At 53.3% G+C, this 17,220-nt stretch overlaps 5 protein-coding genes across 5 annotated transcripts; 2 read left to right on the top strand and 3 right to left on the bottom strand.

Annotated features, from left to right (window-relative positions):
- Positions 1-1,436: 1,436 nt before the first annotated feature.
- PG994_001724 (only proline and serine are matching in the corresponding protein) lies at positions 1,437-3,084 on the top strand (the record flags this gene model as incomplete). Its single annotated transcript, XM_066853133.1, has 3 exons — positions 1,437-1,662; positions 1,722-1,823; positions 1,883-3,084. 3 exons carry the CDS (start codon positions 1,437-1,439, stop codon positions 3,082-3,084), a joined length of 1,530 nt encoding a protein of 509 aa, XP_066721274.1.
- A 1,330-nt stretch (positions 3,085-4,414) lies between these two features.
- On the bottom strand, positions 4,415-6,241 carry PG994_001723 (uncharacterized protein; the record flags this gene model as incomplete). Its single annotated transcript, XM_066853132.1, has 2 exons — positions 4,415-5,157; positions 5,257-6,241. 2 exons carry the CDS (start codon positions 6,239-6,241, stop codon positions 4,415-4,417), a joined length of 1,728 nt encoding a protein of 575 aa, XP_066721273.1.
- A 686-nt stretch (positions 6,242-6,927) lies between these two features.
- Positions 6,928-8,196, bottom strand: PG994_001722 (iron permease FTR1 family protein; the record flags this gene model as incomplete). The annotated part of the gene is made up of 4 exons (XM_066853131.1): positions 6,928-7,345; positions 7,416-7,504; positions 7,592-8,065; positions 8,161-8,196. 4 exons carry the CDS (start codon positions 8,194-8,196, stop codon positions 6,928-6,930), a joined length of 1,017 nt encoding a protein of 338 aa, XP_066721272.1.
- A 1,619-nt stretch (positions 8,197-9,815) lies between these two features.
- Positions 9,816-12,097, top strand: PG994_001721 (multicopper oxidase; the record flags this gene model as incomplete). The annotated part of the gene is made up of 5 exons (XM_066853130.1): positions 9,816-10,664; positions 10,734-10,957; positions 11,043-11,398; positions 11,505-11,730; positions 11,860-12,097. 5 exons carry the CDS (start codon positions 9,816-9,818, stop codon positions 12,095-12,097), a joined length of 1,893 nt encoding a protein of 630 aa, XP_066721271.1.
- A 733-nt stretch (positions 12,098-12,830) lies between these two features.
- On the bottom strand, positions 12,831-14,443 carry PG994_001720 (uncharacterized protein; the record flags this gene model as incomplete). The annotated part of the gene is made up of 4 exons (XM_066853129.1): positions 12,831-12,947; positions 13,009-13,971; positions 14,037-14,273; positions 14,354-14,443. 4 exons carry the CDS (start codon positions 14,441-14,443, stop codon positions 12,831-12,833), a joined length of 1,407 nt encoding a protein of 468 aa, XP_066721270.1.
- Positions 14,444-17,220: the final 2,777 nt, after the last annotated feature.

Raw genomic sequence — 17,220 nt, 5'->3', positions numbered from 1 at the left:
CTTTCGTTTCCTCTGGCCGCTGCTTTCAATACATGCATACCGTACATACAGTATGGATGGAGGGCAGATGGCTTGCCATTCTCAAAGTGGAAGCTTGGAAACGAGAGGACGTCCACACCCGTACATACCTATGCAGACAGACATACCCCAGTCCAGTCAACTCCTCTTAATCCCCCCCCTGCTCCCCTTCCAGTGTGTACATAGCCCAAGGTACTTACCTCTTTGGGTCCCGTCCATCCCAGTCAAGCGGCATCCATCGACCTGGGGGGGTTGAGTTGAGTAGTGCCCGTATTGTCTGTCTGTGTGTGTGTACTTGCAGAGAGCAGACAAAAGAAACCCAAGCATCCATGGCAGAAGCAGCCCACCATGCTCCCCACCCCATCCCATAGATAGACGAGGGAGCAAGCAACCCTTTTACCCCCTTCCCCTTCTCGTCTTCTCCTCGCATGTACTACCCAACGTTCATATTCGCTGTCAACCACTTTCTTTTTGCCCTTGATCGTTCAGCAACATCCTGCAGTATCCTGGAATACATATACCGCTGCAAGACCGCGTTTACATTCGCCATTGGCCTCGGTTTTGTTGCCATCTCATCCTCACATGCACGGTAGCAGTACAGTAGTACCCTGGACCACTGGCCGTTTACAACGTGACCTCAGCTGGAGCTTCTTCAACCACCTCCCGTCTGGATTGGACCACCTCGACCCGAATTGATTGGCTCAGAGCGACTTCTTGCGGAGGAAACAACACACCATTTTTCCTGACCTCTCTTTTCCTCTGGAAGCGCGCGCCCAACGAACTACCCCACAGATACCGGCTTTACCTCTTTGTAGTAGAGCTACCTAACTTCAGGCTTCGGTACACGTGGACTGGACGGGTGCAACCGACTGCGTGACGATAGGGCAGAAATATTGCTGTCCACGTATGTACTGGCGGTGACCGGTTACTTGATCAAACGGCTGTGCATTGTGCATTGGTCAGAGGGAAGCGGCAGGCGCTAAGCGACCGACTCAAAATCAGACCAGACACTCTCTGAAAGAAGAAGAAGCAAGCGGCTGTCATTCATTATAAGGATGCCGACGTGACCTCGTGCAGCCTGGGGAAGAACAATTACACTTGCAGCATTGCCATCGCTTACACTACCGAAACCAACACTACCAATCCTTACCCAAGCGAGGTTAGGAAAAAGAAACCGAGAGAGGCAGGGAAGATCACTCTCCCTAAAACTGACGTACATCGCCCAATCTTCCCACCCCACCAACCCCGGTCCGCGAAAATAAAAACAAAACGTCGACGCATTCCTTGTTACAAAGGCAATCGAACCACCACCCTGGCGTTCGTTCTTTGACTTTGTCTTGCACCCAGCAGTAGACACCAAGTGTCGACCGTTACACCTGGCTGTGCTGCATCACCACACCACACCATACCTACGAGAAATGGCGTCCAAGCTGCGACCACTGCAGCTTCCTCTCCTAGTTGAGCGCCAAAAGATGGAAGATGCGCAGTTCGATCTCGAGAGTGACTACATCTATGCGACGTCCATCGCAGATGTTTCTTCGCCCGAAATGCCAACGCCCATGACCCCGCCCTTCTCGCGTGGCCATGTTCGCGGCTCCAGCTCCAACTCCTCCTTCGACCTCTCCACCCCGGCCACCTCTGAAGGCCCCTCGTCTCCTACACAGCTTTCCCAAAAGCTGCTACTGGCAACTGGGTCCTTACAGACGTCCAGGAAGAGCCCTTTGAGCCCCATTTCTCGGATTGTGACTCTTTCTACAACTCCGACGATTGTGTATCGGATAACTTCGATCTGTACAACTGCCTCTGTAAGTCTTTGCTATTGGCCGCCAGCTTGTACTGTGGTTACTAACACATCATTGCGCAGGTGACGAGCCATGTATCCACCAAGATACAGACTTGGTCCAAAGTGCCACCGATATTTACGCCTCTTCTGGGAACTTCGAGTATGATGTTGGCTTTCTCAGCGACAGCGACTTCAATTCTACTCTTCGGGTTTCGAAGAAGCGTCAAAGTGGTACCGAGTCTCCATTCTCCGGCCTGAGCCAGCGCCTCGGTTCACGATTCCCGCCTCTGACACGTTGGAAGTCGAGGAGGAAGGCAAGTCCTACTTCATCGCCTGTATCCGACTTTGGCTTTGATCTGCGCCCCGCGTTCTCCAGAGCGACATCCAGAGCGGCGTCCAGAGCGGCATCCAGTCGGTCTTCGTCACTGTCAACCACGGCCCGGCATCCACGTGATCGTGCTCAAGAGCTTGCTCTGCCCCCGACCCCAGCTCTCTCTTTCTATGAGAGCAGCGAAAGCGTCACGCTTCCGTCTTTAATCGATGCCGAGAAGGCAAACAGCATTGGCCCCGAGATTGAGCGACAACGTGCTCTTGCAACAACGCCGCTGTTGCCACCTTATATGAATGATGCCTCGACTTCATCAACCGCTGCACCCTCGCCGCTCGAGTCGCCTACCATTATCTCTTCGCCCCTCATGGAACCACAGTCACCTCTTGTCCTGTCTCCTCCGCTCAGCGCCAAGCCTTCGTATTCGTCTTTTCACAGAATTGTGTTGTCCGCAGAGCTTCCAAATATCCCAGCACCCGATGCTTGGTCAGACCGCCTGGGGCATGCGAACTTCACAATCGAGCCTCAGCCATACAAGCCTGACACGCTCACTCTCGACTCTTTGCGCCAATTGAAGGAGGATTGGGATGCCGCTCGTGTCAACTACACCAAACACTTGGCGCGCACGGGTGAGCACTACGGCACTACCTCGAAGACTTATGCCATGACGGAAGAGAAGTGGGCCGAAATCGATGCGGCCTGGCGGCTGGAGCTTGATGAGCTCGCTGACGCAGTCCTCTCCACCGGCGCTGCATCTGCTTTGTCCAACTACGACAGGGCCGTCCTCACGACACTGCCACGCATGGATGCCGAGGGCAAGTTCCCGGACCGAGGCGACGAAGACATCGTCGGCCCCATGGCTCGCGACGAGGTCATGATTCCCAGCGCCGAATTTGCGGACAGACGGAGTCAGAGCTTCTGGCGAAACCTGGCCGGCCGGGTTCTCCGGAAGTGATGAGCCAGTTTGTACCGGTTACGACCACGAACTACGACGACTTTCGTCTTTCACGTTCATTACGATGATGATCTATTTTGATTTTAATCCTGATTTTTGATGCACAAGATACCCAACTGCGTCACTCTTTACGCTCTTTACGCCGGGGCCGCGCTCCTCACACTTCTGTGCCCACTCATTGGGGCCAGTCGATTATTGTTTATTTATTCAATGTTCAATGTTTAGAGTTTAATCCGTATGAGTGCTTTGAGAGCCTCTCTGCACATACGACCACGGATACCCGCTGCATTTCTTAGCGATTGCTCAGGTGTTGGATGGGTACATACAAATGAAGCCGCTGTCGGCGGTCATGTTGGGGCAGGAAGCGACTTAGACCTGGAAGCCCCTCATACACTTGTTTTTGGAAAGCGTTAGCGATCCACGCCTATCAAAAGTTTTTTATATATATATTTTTTTTAATTAATTTTGGGAAATAGGCATTCACGGCGCTGGATGGGATACCTACTGCGAGGCGTCTTGGACACTTCTTTCGAAGAAGGAAAAAAACATGTGCAATAGCTCTTTTGTTGTACAATAGCCCGCTTCGGGGCAAGAGATGGGATGTGGTGGATGGAATCGGGGACGAACGAAACGAACGGTGGAGGACACACGCTGTTGCGTCAAGATATTGACTACAGCCTCCGGCCTCCTGAGTGAATACCACCTCGGGAGGCGTCGAGGAAATTGCAAGATAGATACCAGATACCTTGCGACATGCTTCGACATTTGTCGTAGAGAATAATCCAAAGAAAGTTAAATTTATCTGTTGATAATACCCTTGTTTTGAAGTGAAATATGTGAAGCCTTTGCAAAGCGCGCGGTGGGTCTGTTGTATGCAGTTGGACTTCCCTTTACATAGCTGGCATGTGGATGGCCATTCGTTCCATAACCTAGTACCTCATCTCAAGATGACCTTCGGAATTTATGTTTCTTTTAACACCAGCAGTGGTAATTGCAGGGGAAAGGGCCGAGTGCCTACGTGCACATATTCTTGAGTTGTGTCGAAGAGACGGGTTCACTAACGACCAGACCGAAAAGGATGCATGGGTCTATTTCGTTACTTGCGAAGTGTAAGATATGAGAGCCAGAAATATAGATAAAAGTGAATTTAAGCAGCTGTGGCTAGCGAAAGATGTGTACTTAATTCGATATAGAGCAAAATGCCTAGGTAGCCAAGTCCCACAGGTTGTTCATGTAACTATGTACCTCATGTATGTCTTTGGTCGGGGATACTTCCGACAATAACCAGACTTGAAAAGCCGCCTACTGCTTCTGGGCATTGCTACTACTACTACCTGAACATCATCTTGAGGTTCGGCGTCCTCCCGAAGCCCGAGTTAATGGGCGGCGCATCCTGATCCGCCGTCCAGTTCCAAGCCGGGGCCGTGAAGACGTCGCGGGCGAACTGGTCCGCGCCCAGGGCGTGCTCGAACCGCAGGCGCGGGTCGCTCGCGACGGCGCGGGTCAAGCGGAACGTACCCGGCGGTGAACCGCTGTCGTCGTCACCACCACCACCACCACCACCGTCGCCAGATGATGATGATATTTCAAACTTCATCCGCCGCTCCTCCGCGGCGGCGGCCGACGTCGCCTGCGAGAACCAGGCGGCGGCCGGCCGGCCCTGCTTCCAGGCCGGGCGGGCGACGGGGACGGAGCCGGCCGAGAGCAGGGCCTGGATGAAGCCGAGGACGGGCAGGATGCGGGTGCGCAGGCCGCAGTTGCGGTGGTGGGCGTCGATCTGGTAGCTGGGGGCCTGCTTGAGGGCGGCGAGGAGGCCGTCGACGGGCGTCAGGGCCGTGTCGGCGATGCGGTCGAGCGAGCCGGGCGAGAAGTCGACCAGAAACAAGAGGTGCCGGTTGACGAAGAACTTGAACATCTCGCCCAGCTGGTACGAGTCGCAGGCCGCGCTCGAGTCGTAGCCGAGCTTGCACTGCCGCGTGCGCGACGAGTAGAGGGCCAGGAAGTGGCGCGGGATGGAGGCGAGGGTGTTCAGGATGCATTCGCGCCGATATTGTAGCTCCTCTGGTATCCCCCCTCCCATTGTTAATCAAATATCATCTACTATAACTACAATACATGTACATGGGCTTGGGTTGAGGGGTTTTGAGAAGACAGGGTGGGGGAAAGACTCACGCTCGAGTTCATCCTGCAAATACCACCAGGCCTCCTCGTCCGCGTCCGCGTTCGGGTCCGGGAAGGCCGACCACTTGCACGAGCCGTTCATGATGAGCTCGCGGGTCGCCGCCAGGAACCGGGGCGGCTGGTCGAGCAGGTACGAGACCAGGATCTTCTGGCGCAGGACGCTCTCCGTCTGCCGGCTCATCTTGGCCTCGTCGCCGTTCCCCGAGGGTGGCTGCTTGCGCTGCGTGAGCGGCCACTTGAACTTGAGCCCGCCGGCCGACTTCAGCGACTTGGCCACGGGCGCGACGCAGTCGAAGCGGTCGGCGAGGACCGCAAGGGCGGTCACGAAGTCCAATGTGACGAGGGGCGTCGTCGGCGCCGCCGGCGTTACCGTCGTGGCAGCTGTGGTTGTGGTAGCGGTAGTGGTAGTGGTAGTGGCAGCGGGAGTAGCAGTGGCGGCGGAAGCGGAAGCAGCAGTCTCCTTCCCGTGCAGGGTCCTCAGCAGGTCAGCGAAGACCTTGTCGCGGTACGCGTAGTGCGTGGCGTCGTCGTCGTCGATCACCTGGATCCAGGGAAGGTCGCGGACGTCGGCGTCGGCGGGCTTGACATTCCGGAGCGTCAGGGCCTCCAGCGCCGCCGTGATGGTCTTGGCCTCTTGGAAGCGCGTATCGCTGAGGAGTCGGTCGAAGTACTGGGACTGCTTCCGCAGCACGGCGGCCTCGACCCGAAACCCCAGACGCAGGTTGGTCTTGGGAGGCGGGCCCTTCCCGGCGGACGACGACTGACCGCCAGTGGTGTTTGTTTTCAGAGAGGAGGCCTGCTGCTTTCGCGCGGCCTTGACGGTGGCTTTCGAGGTCTCGAAAGTCACGTCCAGGATGAGATCTCCTGCTTTCGCAATGTCCACCACCTTAGGCAGCTGCTGCTGGGTTGCTGTTGGCTGTGGTGATGGTTCGGAGGAGGGATCCCCATCTGCCGATGCGGCGGCAGACCCGTCCATCTTCTGGCCTATCTCCAGTGTGCGGAAGTCCCTTCAGAACAGCGAGGTTTCGGGGCGGCATCAGCGCAAGATGTCGTCTTGTGTTTGAAACTCCCAAGGAGGCAGCGGCGACTGGATGACGTCTTCCCACAATTCGCGTAAGATTTCGCAGTACTTCAGTTGGATTGGTAATCACCAGATTGCGCAACTTGATGGGATATATATAATAGAGCAGATCAGGTTTATCCTAGATGCTGGTTTCCCGGCCAGTGGTTACCTATGATTACGGCATAACCCCATCGTCCGATTGCTGGATGAAAGAAGATGGAAGCATTCGGAGCCCTCTAGGCTGCCGCTGTGGCTGTCGGCGTAAAGAAGGGAATCCACTAATTGGTCGGTGGATTTGGTGGAGTATCTACATGTATCCTTAGGTACATAATCGTAAGAAAGAAACTCCTGTCCATAATCGCCACATCTCTAACATCATAAATTCATGACATACTTCATTAAGAGCACGAAGTTCGAGTTTATTCTTATCTATTCAATTCATTTAAATCATGGCAACAGTCAAAGATCACCTGATAATCAACCCACGCTTTATGCTTTTCTCCTGAACTACGATACTCCTAACAAGCTACCAGTATATCCGCTCTGCAATATAGATAGATCCATAAATCGACCCCCTTTACGACACCTTGGGTTCAACGCTAGCCTGGTCGATGGAATCGGCGTGTGCATTCTTCGCCTTCATCAATGGCCAGTGCCCCTTTGGTCTCTTTGTATCTGAGCGCAACAAACATGGCCATGACGAAGATCCAGTATACGTTATACGATATGACGGAGCCGTAGGTCGCCGAATTGGTCCATCCAAGAATGGCGTTAAAGACACTCCAGCCGCCGCCACCGTTAAACTCGGGGCTGCAACAATCCACGTGCCAGACCGACTTGGAAATGTCGTAACTTCCGGGCCCAACGCCCAGTTCGGCAGCATCGCCTCCGATGATGTTGTTCCACTTCTGTTGTTCTAGGTACCAGACAGCTCGGGAGAAAAGTCCAGCAGCAACGAGGTATAAGAGGCACGTGGCAGCGACCAAGAAGTATTGCAACTTTGCCGTGACTCCTCCTCTGTACGCCAGACAAGATTAGTATGGCTTATCGATACAGGTCAACGGGACGAGTGTGAGGCAGAACTTACTTGTATAGCAAATACCCAACGAGGATACCAGCAGCTAAGCCAACAACGACTGGGAGGGGAACAGCTGTAGCAGGAGCAGAGAAAGTCACCTGAAATATATGGATCAGCCGTGAGGTTCGAAGAATATGGTGAGGTTCTAATGCCAGTCGCAATCGCGACAAAGGGGGCAAACTTACACCAGCAATGAAAACGATGGCCTCTACACCTTCTCGGATTACGGTGATGAAGGGCAGGAAGAACATGGTGTATTTCTCGGCGAAGCGCTTGAGCCAGCCCGCCTTAGAGCCGGTCGTGCTGATAGGAGCCTCGAGGGATTTCGCAAGCTTGACGCGCCATTTGTCCTGCATCTTTCCAATACGGAGGAGCCCGACGCCTAGTGGAGTGATGATAGTAACTGCCACAAGAGCGAATGCGCCCTCGTAGTTGTACTCGGACGACTGCCAGGCATCGTGGCCCACGGTATAGAAGGTTCCAATCAAACCGCCCGCGACCACGAGGCAGATGAGCAGGCCCAATCCTACTCCAAGCCAAACCTGCTTGATGAGTTTTTTGTAAACCTGATCATCTCGCCCGGGTCCAGCTAGGGTTTGCTTCAGGAAGGCCAACAGCACTGAGACGATAATGACTGTTTCGATTGACTCTCGGAATACCTGATGGCTAAAGTTTAGAGTGGGTTTTCCAAGCTCAACTTGGCACTGCAGCTTGTAAAAGCCAGGCTGAGTGGCCGACTAGAAGGTAAACTTACGATGACAAAGACGGGAACCGCAAAGACATCCGGCATCTTGACACAGAGTGCTCTCAGCAGAGAGAGTATGCAAGCATGCAAGGGTTCGAAGCAGGCGAAGATAGACGATACCAGGCAATAATAATGCTATGAAGGGGGCAAAGAGATCACATATATGATGAAGGAAGGGGGGATGGTGGGCAATGATTATCTGCCGATCTGATTAACCAGCTGGGATCAGATAACGCGAGGGAGTGGGGCGGGGAGCCAACCCAGGGCTTGCATCGAATGTCTGGAAACGAGCCCGTCGCGTAGGCTAATGTTACAGTCTCCGGTTGCGGCCGGGTCAAGGCCTTTTTCGAGGGAAGCGCCGTCGACTATATGAAGGCTGGGGGGGTTGATGGCTGAAATTTTCCTGATCCTGGCCAGTACCAGCTTTGAGTTTGGGGGCCCGAGGGAATGGTGATAGGAACAGGAAACGAAACCCTGCCTACTTAGGTATGCTTTAGGCGATGTAACACCTGGCAAGCTCCCCGCGTGGTAAATGTTTCAGAGATTTGAATATCTAGTGACTGGAATACTATAATATGTAACAAGCAACATTAGAAATAAGTCAAGATTAACTGAAGTCGTTGTGAATTGAATGGTCCCATAACCGAGGCCTCTCTATTCAATCCTGGATCCAAATTCACTGCGCAAGAGTCGAGACCGGTGTCAAGCTTTTCCCAAGCCTTTCACCCATGAGCTTAGTTTGCTAGTGCGCTGCAGATCCATCAGTCATTAGGTATTCAGGGCCCACAGCCAGTACGAGACGGGAAGCATCGCCGGGGGCTCATTTGCTTCTTCTGTGCAACAAGCTGCGGCATGCCTAAGTATGTGGAAGACATCTTGAACTGCCAGTGAAGTGATTCCAGTGATTAGGTACTCAGAAAAACACGGATGCTGCTGAAAATATCGATGGTGGATAGATATATCGGATGGGACGATCCACCATCAATGAAGCTGTTCAGATTCACAGGTTTGAATCGGAACAGCTTCAGCTACGAGTTAGTGACAAGCGCTTTCGCCAAATGCAGGCGCATGATCCGTTGGAATCAAGCCGCCAACAGACGGTTCCTACAATAGGCCAAGGGATGTGCCCAGTCATCGAACCAGAATCAACCCATCTGGGTCCTGGTGGTGGTTGGGCGGGAGGGCGAAAAGCCAGTCAGAGGGAGCCGATGCCTCCCAAGCCCCTCTTCGCGCGGATCAGATAAACAAGCGGTAAAATTCGGTAGCGTGGACCATGATGCACCATCCCTGTCAATCTGACTGATTGATAAGATAATTTTCCTGACCATCTCCTTTAGTGTGACCTGGGAGGGAGGAGGAGAGGAGGAGGGAAACGGAAGGACCAAGGAAAGCGAAACGAGGACTGCCATATTGGGCCAAGGCTGGTCTAGACTGAGCCGACCTCGGGTTTCTTCCTGGACTGGGGAGTGAATGAAATTGATAATAATATCTATCTGTATGTGCTACTCGAAAGAGATGTGGGTAACCCCGTCCGATCAACAGTGATATGCATGCAGTCAAGCATACTTCATTCAATGTTCTTAACTTATCATTGATCCTTCCTCCGCTTGCTGAGTGCGAGACTGTCTGCCCCTGCGGACCAGACCACCACCTTCACACCCAACATGGCCTTGAAGAAGAGCCTACTCATCGCCTCTGCGGCATGGCTGTCGGCGCTGTCGACCCTGGCCGAAGCTGCCACAGTGACGTACGATTTCGACGTTGCTTGGGTCACAGCCAACCCGGACGGCGCCTTTGACCGGCCGACTATAGGCATCAACGGGCAATGGCCAATCCCCCAGATCACCTGCAACGTCGGCGACCGGGTCGTCATCCACCTCACCAACTCGTTGGGCAACCAGTCCACCTCCCTGCATTTCCACGGCCTTTTCCAGAACGGCACCACCCACATGGACGGGCCCCCGCAGGTCTCCCAGTGCGACATCCCGCCCGGCCAGAAGCTCACCTACGACTTCACCGTCGACCAGCCCGGCACCTACTGGTACCACTCGCACACCCGCGGCCAGTACCCCGACGGCCTGAGGGGCCCGCTCATCGTGCACGACCCCAAGTCCCCCTTTGCCGGCCAGTACGACGAGGAGCTGGTCCTGTCCGTGTCGGACTGGTACCACGAGCAGATCCACAACCTGCTCCCGGCCTTCATCTCCAAGGGCAACCCGACGGGCGCCGAGCCCGTGCCCAACAACGCCCTGTTCAACGAGACGCAGAACCTCAAGGTGCCTGTCCGGCCCGGCAAGACGTACCTGGTCCGCATGGTCAACATCGGCGCGTTTGCCGGGCAGTACGTCTGGTTCGAAGGCCACAACATGACCATCGTCGAGGTCGACGGCGTCTACACCCAGCCCGCGGAGGCGGAGATGATCTACATCACGGCTGCGCAACGATATAGCTTCTTGTTGACGACCAAGAATGAGACTGGAGCCAACTTCCCCTTCGTCGGAAGCATGGACACCGTAAGATCGCACTGATTTTTGATATGCACGCGCATTGCAAGGTACTCTCAACTAAAGAAAACCTCCCAGAGCCTGTTTGACGCGATCCCTGACGATCTCAACTGGAACGTGACGGGATGGCTGGTGTATGATGATGCCAAGCCGCTCCCTGAACCGGCCGTGATAGAGGGCGACTTCGACGCATTCGATGACATGGATCTTGTTCCATTTGATAACCAGACATTGCTTGGAGAACCCGACCAGACAATCCAGTTCGACGTCATCATGGACAATCTCGGTGATGGTGCCAATTAGTAAGTAATAGTAGTAGTAGCATGCGCACTTATCACCACGAGAGCCCCCGTGTCTTATACGTATACGTATCTAACCCCCGTACAGTGCCTTCTTCAACAACATCACCTACACCGCGCCCAAGGTGCCGACCCTGTACACGGCCCTGACCGCGGGCGAGCTGGCCAACGACGCCGCCGTGTACGGCGAGTTCACCAACGCCCACGTCCTGCAGAAGGACCAGATCGTCCAGATCGTCGTCAACAACCTCGACTCCGGACGCCACCCGTTCCATCTCCACGGCCACCAGTTCCAGGCGATCCACCGCTCCGCCGCGGACGAGGGCACGTTCGACGGCTCCAACGCGACCATGACCAACTTCCCCCAGATTCCCATGCGCCGCGACACCCTGTCGCTGGAGCCCAACGGGAACCTCGTTCTCCGTTTCAAGGCCGACAACCCTGGTTAGTCTTTAAGCCGTCCACAGAGCCAATGAATTACTCCAATGAACGCTTCTTTCACCCGCTCCCCTTGCCAAGCCCATTTACTAACCAATCGACTTATGAACAGGAGTATGGATCTTCCATTGCCATCTCGAGTGGCATGTGGCCTCCGGCCTCATAGCGACCTTTGTCGAGGCCCCGAAGCAGCTGCAAGAAACCATCAAGCTGCCACAGGACCACCTATACATTTGTGCTGCAGGTCATGTCCCGATCTCCGGCAATGCCGCCGCTAACACGGTCGACCTGCTCGACCTAAGCGGTCAGAATAGGGCTCCGGACCCGCTGCCAGCTGGGTAAGTCCTGCCAACAAACCCACAACAACCGAACCACGAGGCCCGCCCCCCCCTTTTATCCCCACCTTCGATCCGAAACCCCACAATCGTTGAATCTTGTTGCTAATCTTGTCCGATCTGGACTCATAGTTTCACTGCTCGCGGCATCATCGCCCTCGTATTCAGCTGTGTCTGCGGCATCCTCGGCGTAGCCGTCGTCGCCTGGTACGGCCTCGCGCCGGACCCCGGGGCGGCGGGCTCGGCTCTCCAGGCCAATGGCAGCAGCACCGACGACGATGGACAGCAGGGAGTTCTGGCGGCCGGCGATAAGTCCGCGGGGGCGCCGGTCCAGACGGTACAGACTTTGGTGTCAGCGGCGGGAAGGTGACGATGGCGCACACCATGATGTCATTCAGCGCGGCTTGCAAGAAGATGTTGGATGTGTTTAGAAAGTGGTTAGATAGCATCTCTGTCCCATATGGGCTAAGATAAGCCTATATCAATTGTTGTCTCTAGAGTCACTTCCATGTCTCAAAACCACAAGTCATACGGGCCTCATATGGGTTTACGGATGTCACTCTATTTGCTGCCCGAGCATGATATGGTGTTCCCAGCTCTACCTTCAAAGCCCTGCTGGCTGGAAATGTTAAGCCGCAATTGTTTCGTTTCAAGAACTAGATCGTGGCTTTTGAGGGAAGGAAAAGGGGTCGACAAACGACTCCAAACGGATCAAGTTTATAAAATCGGTGATGGTGTCGAACCCACATGCTTCCACTTTGGAAGGCTCCAAGGGGAAAAGGAGGTAAAAACCACACCAAGCAAAAGCATTTGCAGGACACATCAGCAAGTATTATCCACAGTAAACGAGAACCAATACTGCGGATTCAGTGTAATTGTTTTGGATTCAAGGCCTGTCCGCTAAACGAATGCCGTAACGCATCACAAGGATCGCAGAATCAAATATCGACGCTTCCCGTTACGTATTTGCAGCAGGCTGTCACTGCCATGAGACGCATACCTAAACATACATATCTTTCCTCCAGAAACCACTGACCGAGAGTTTTGACTTGACAACTTTTTCGATTTTTGTCCCAGTAACAGGAAGTAGAAAATATAGCCTTTTACTCATACGAAGCAAAAGGCTTCTTCACAGTTTTAAGCTTTGTTCCGGGAGGGTGCTCGTGAGGGTGGAACTTGCAGAACGGATGCACACAGATGCCGTTAACAACGCTGGGACACTGAGAGAGATAAAAGTCAGTAAGGTTCAGGGCATTCTAAGAGCAGCCAGGAGCAACGCACATGATGACCGTAAATGCAGTTCTCCACTTCGCAATCCTGACCATTCGTGCACGGATTCAAGCGAGCCAGGTGTGATATGGCTTTCAGCTCCTCCCCGTTGGGCTTGTAGTCGTGCTCGAAACAGCACTGATCGCCCTTGGCGCACGGCCCGCGAAGATAGTGATTATTGCAAAGCTTGTCGTTGTCTTTTCGTTTCTTGATACGATCAAGAACAGTTTGATCAATATTGAGCGGGGGGTCAATGCCGCGCGGGCCGGGGTTCCAGGGTGGCTGGGCCGGCACAGACTTGACAGTGACCGAAGTCGGGCGACCAGCCTGGGTATTGGCAGCTTTCGGTGCTAGAGGCAGAGTAATGGTCGGAGGCGGGCTGGCTTTCTGGGTAACGGTCGCGTACGATATGCTCTGCAGGGGTGTAGAAGCAACCGAGCCAGGGGAGTACATGACAGGAGAGGTCCGGTCCACCAGTTTATCCGTACGGAAGAGGTCGTCGAAGTTAACGACGTTGGCACCCGTGGCGATAATCTCTCTGACCGTTGGAAACCCTTCCAGTATGGTGATGCGCTTTCTGGTGCTATCATCACGCAGGATCTCATCCAAGAAAGGGGCGTAACCGGCATCGTGGGACACGCCCAAAAGAATTTGTTTGCAGTTGAAGTTGCGCAGATTCCAGCGGGTGGTCTCCTTTATCTTGGAGTCGGCTCGCTCTTTTCCGTGGCCGACATCAATGAAATCAAAAGAAGCCTTGGCCTGCGTGAAGCCCAACATAAAGTCACGAAGGTCGCTCTCGTTATCAATGGTACCATCTCGTTTCATGGCCTTGGCGAGTCCTGACAGGTTAGCGACCACTTTGGTCATGATTTCGGTGTCATCCGCATTGTCGCAGCGTCTCGAGATCTCTTGTCGCAACGCATAGGCGGCTTTCTTCCCACCATCCAACCCTTGCTTGATGAGGTGTTCTTTGAACTACGAGTTCAGGTCAGCCATACCGCGGCCAAAGAAAGAGCACCCAACCGGTGTAGACGCCTCACAATTAATCCATCGCCATCAACCAGAACCAAGACATAAGGATTGCGCTGTTTCAACACGTTGTTATCCTGTGAAACATTTCCCAACTGGGACCGGAGCTCTTTCATCTGCTCCTGGAGCTCTCGCCTGGACTTGGTGGCATCTTCGTAGTCGAGTTGGGCATGGTGTAATCGAGTCTGGAGATCGTGGTTTTCTTTGCGCAGAGTACTTTCGACATGTTCGCAATGGATCATCAAGTCCTGCGATAAGAGGCTTATCAGTTTATGCTGGTCTGTGGCAGAATATTAAAGGACCCAAGATCCCCAATAGAGAGAATCACCTTTATCAAACACTCTGTCCTATCTTTTTGGGTCTGGTATTCCCGATATCGTGGTATAAAGTCCATAATGGACTCCATGGTAGCGTTCATCGTGTATTTGGTGGAAGCCGCCAGCTTGCCAGAAACCGGACTCGGAGGTCAGAAATCTAAGGAAGAGCCGGTAGACTCTGTGTCGCGATCGCTGGGATAACGAGGGGAGGGAAAGTAGCCGTGTGTACGTAGCTGTGCACCAAATTGATCAGTCGTCTGGGTTTGGTATTTGAATTGAAACAGGTCAGATTGGGGGGGTACAGTGTATGTAAGGGCGGAAGGGAAAGACGAGGGCACCGAAGTAATGGCACCCCGGCCGGTAATTAATTATTCAAGCGACGCCACCTCACTTACAGTGAAAGCTGGATGCTTTTCTACTATGACCGGTTGGTGTGTGTTACCGTGATGTGTACGATGGCTCGGCAACTGCTTGCGCAACGCAGGAAATGTGTATCAGAGGCAGTTTGGGAGGAGTTTTGCAATTATGCTTGCTTTTGCAGCTTCTTGGTCGCTCCTTCCGCGCCGTGAATGTTATCGGGGATGATGGACTTTCGACTTTCTGGAAGTAGTGTGGATGGTGTTTCTGCTTCCCCGACCCCACTGATTTTCGGAGCGTCTCTGCTAACAAGGATGGAGCTCTAATTGACGGGAAGAGGGACAGATGAACCGGTCGCAGACGAGACAGCCTTGGGTTCTTGTTTTCCTCTCTCTCTCTCCGTCTGGTTTCTCGTAGAGTTATGTCTTTTTGCGCCCTGCTATTTACTTGGCATCAATATAAAACAACGGAATGATTGCTGGAGTGTGTGCGCTCATGTTTTTATGACGTACGCAAGGTGACCGAACGAGCAAACCCAGGGCAGTGGAAAGCTTAGGAAATTCCCCAAGTTTTAACCTAGACAGCGCCAAAGAAAAGTGGAGAACTGAGCTGCAACTACTGAGCGTGTCCCATTATGTGTACCTAGACCCTACTATAACCGCCAGGGCGTAAATAGCCTACCTGGAGTTACATGCCGTTGTGAATTGCTATGTCCAATGATAAGTGATATAAAAGCAAGGTGTAGATGCAGTATATGTTGTATTATATAAATAAGGCTCTGTCTGGATATAGACGACTGACAGCCGTTGAACGATGCAAGGAGGTTATGTAGTTTCTAATCTTGGGGTTCGTCGCCTTTTGAGACATGTTGGACGCTGGACGTTGCCGTTTTTTTTTTTCTATTAAAAGCCTGAGCGCGTCCACAAAATTGGAGTATCCTAAGGGCCAACTGTATCCAAAGTCAATTCGCTATGGCGCTTGTTTTTAGATTTCAGTATATTCCAGTACAAGCCTTTGTGACACTATTCGCGCTTTATTTTATGAGATTTGACGAGGTCGAATAAACGAGAGTAGCACTTGAGTCTGTTGCTCCGTTTTGTTGCTCATCGTAGCAACCCACCAGTCGACTCTTCGCTTCGTGCTGATCGTGAGCTACGGCCCCGATGGGAAGATCACCTAGCCCAGAATCCCCCTGCCCAGTGTTGCCCGCCGAATCCACCTTTTGGGCGGCTCTCCACACACTCCACTGTCTCTGCTCGTTGCTCTTCATGTCCGGCTAGCCGGCTTGGGCCTCGTCCATTCGAGCTGAGCATTGAAACATCATCGTGCAAGCCCGCGAGACGCCCGCCCCCCTTATATCACTTCACTTCCTTCAGCACCGTCCGTCACCTCCATCCCCCTCGACTCAACAATAACGAGAATGTAATAAATTGCTGTGCTTCTTAAGACTAATCAACGGGGCGTAACTCAGTATGCAGGAAGGTATCAATGCATGCTCTCTCCGAAGCACCCAAGTCCCCTCCTCCCACAGATGGACTTTTACCGTCTCACACCAATGAGGGCCCCCTTCAATTCTTGATACTGATCCCGCTTACCACCAGCTACTGCCGTGCAACAGCCGCAAAAGCCAAGCCACCTTCACCCCCTCCAACCATAGCCGCCGCAGGGTATCCTTTTCACCTGTCTTGGTGCGCTGTGTCTAGAAGCCTTTCCCGCCAGAGTCGCTTTCTATTGACGCACCATCTACCCTATCTGTCGGCTGATAGCAGTGATGGGATGCGTTGCATCTGTGGAACATCTGTAGGTACTCTGGCAAGGCAGAATCGGGATCCGCTGCCGAATATTCTCTGCCTTGGCTCTTATCACACGCAACCTTACCTCGCTCCAAAAGAAGGGAGAGGGGAAGAGAAAGCTCGGAACTGCATACTTACTATGCCTTGTCATATCGGGCGCTTGCGCATAGATATGCACCTCTAAAAAGTACCACACCATTTCCATCTGTGTCTCCAACCATCTTCCGGTCGGTACTTCTTGTTGACCTAAGGATCTCGAACAGCTACGTGTCCCGACCATGTTGGCAGCCTTCCACAAACATCATCGGCGCGGGCTTATGCTTGGGCTGTTGGGTACGTACAATGCACTCTCAATGTGATGATATATTGGTATGGTGTTGCAGTCGCAACCGCGTGGCACAATCTCTTGGTGCCAGGTCTATTTCCATACCTATACGCATACGGTAACTGATAACTACCTACTTATATACTTACATATCGCTATGCCGGCCTGACCCCGCATGTGGTATACGGTTGCAGTAGAGAGATGTGCTGCGCCCCCCTTTGTTGCAGTTACACTACATTAAACCTACCCTGCCCCATCTACTACATCCTAAGTATTGGCTCAAAGAGGGGGGGAAGGGGGGGGGGGGGGAACCCTGATCCAAACATTCCGCAAAACAGCACATCATCTGTGACCAAGGTCCTACATGAATCTTTCTAAGATGGCGTATCATCGTATGCCACCC

This window comes from Apiospora phragmitis, assembly GCF_038363925.1.
Source record: "Apiospora phragmitis strain CBS 135458 chromosome Unknown utg000002l:1.0-5516284.0:1.0-5523493.0, whole genome shotgun sequence".
Lineage (NCBI taxonomy): Eukaryota > Fungi > Ascomycota > Sordariomycetes > Amphisphaeriales > Apiosporaceae > Apiospora > Apiospora phragmitis.
This window is presented reverse-complemented; position numbering and strand designations above follow the sequence as displayed.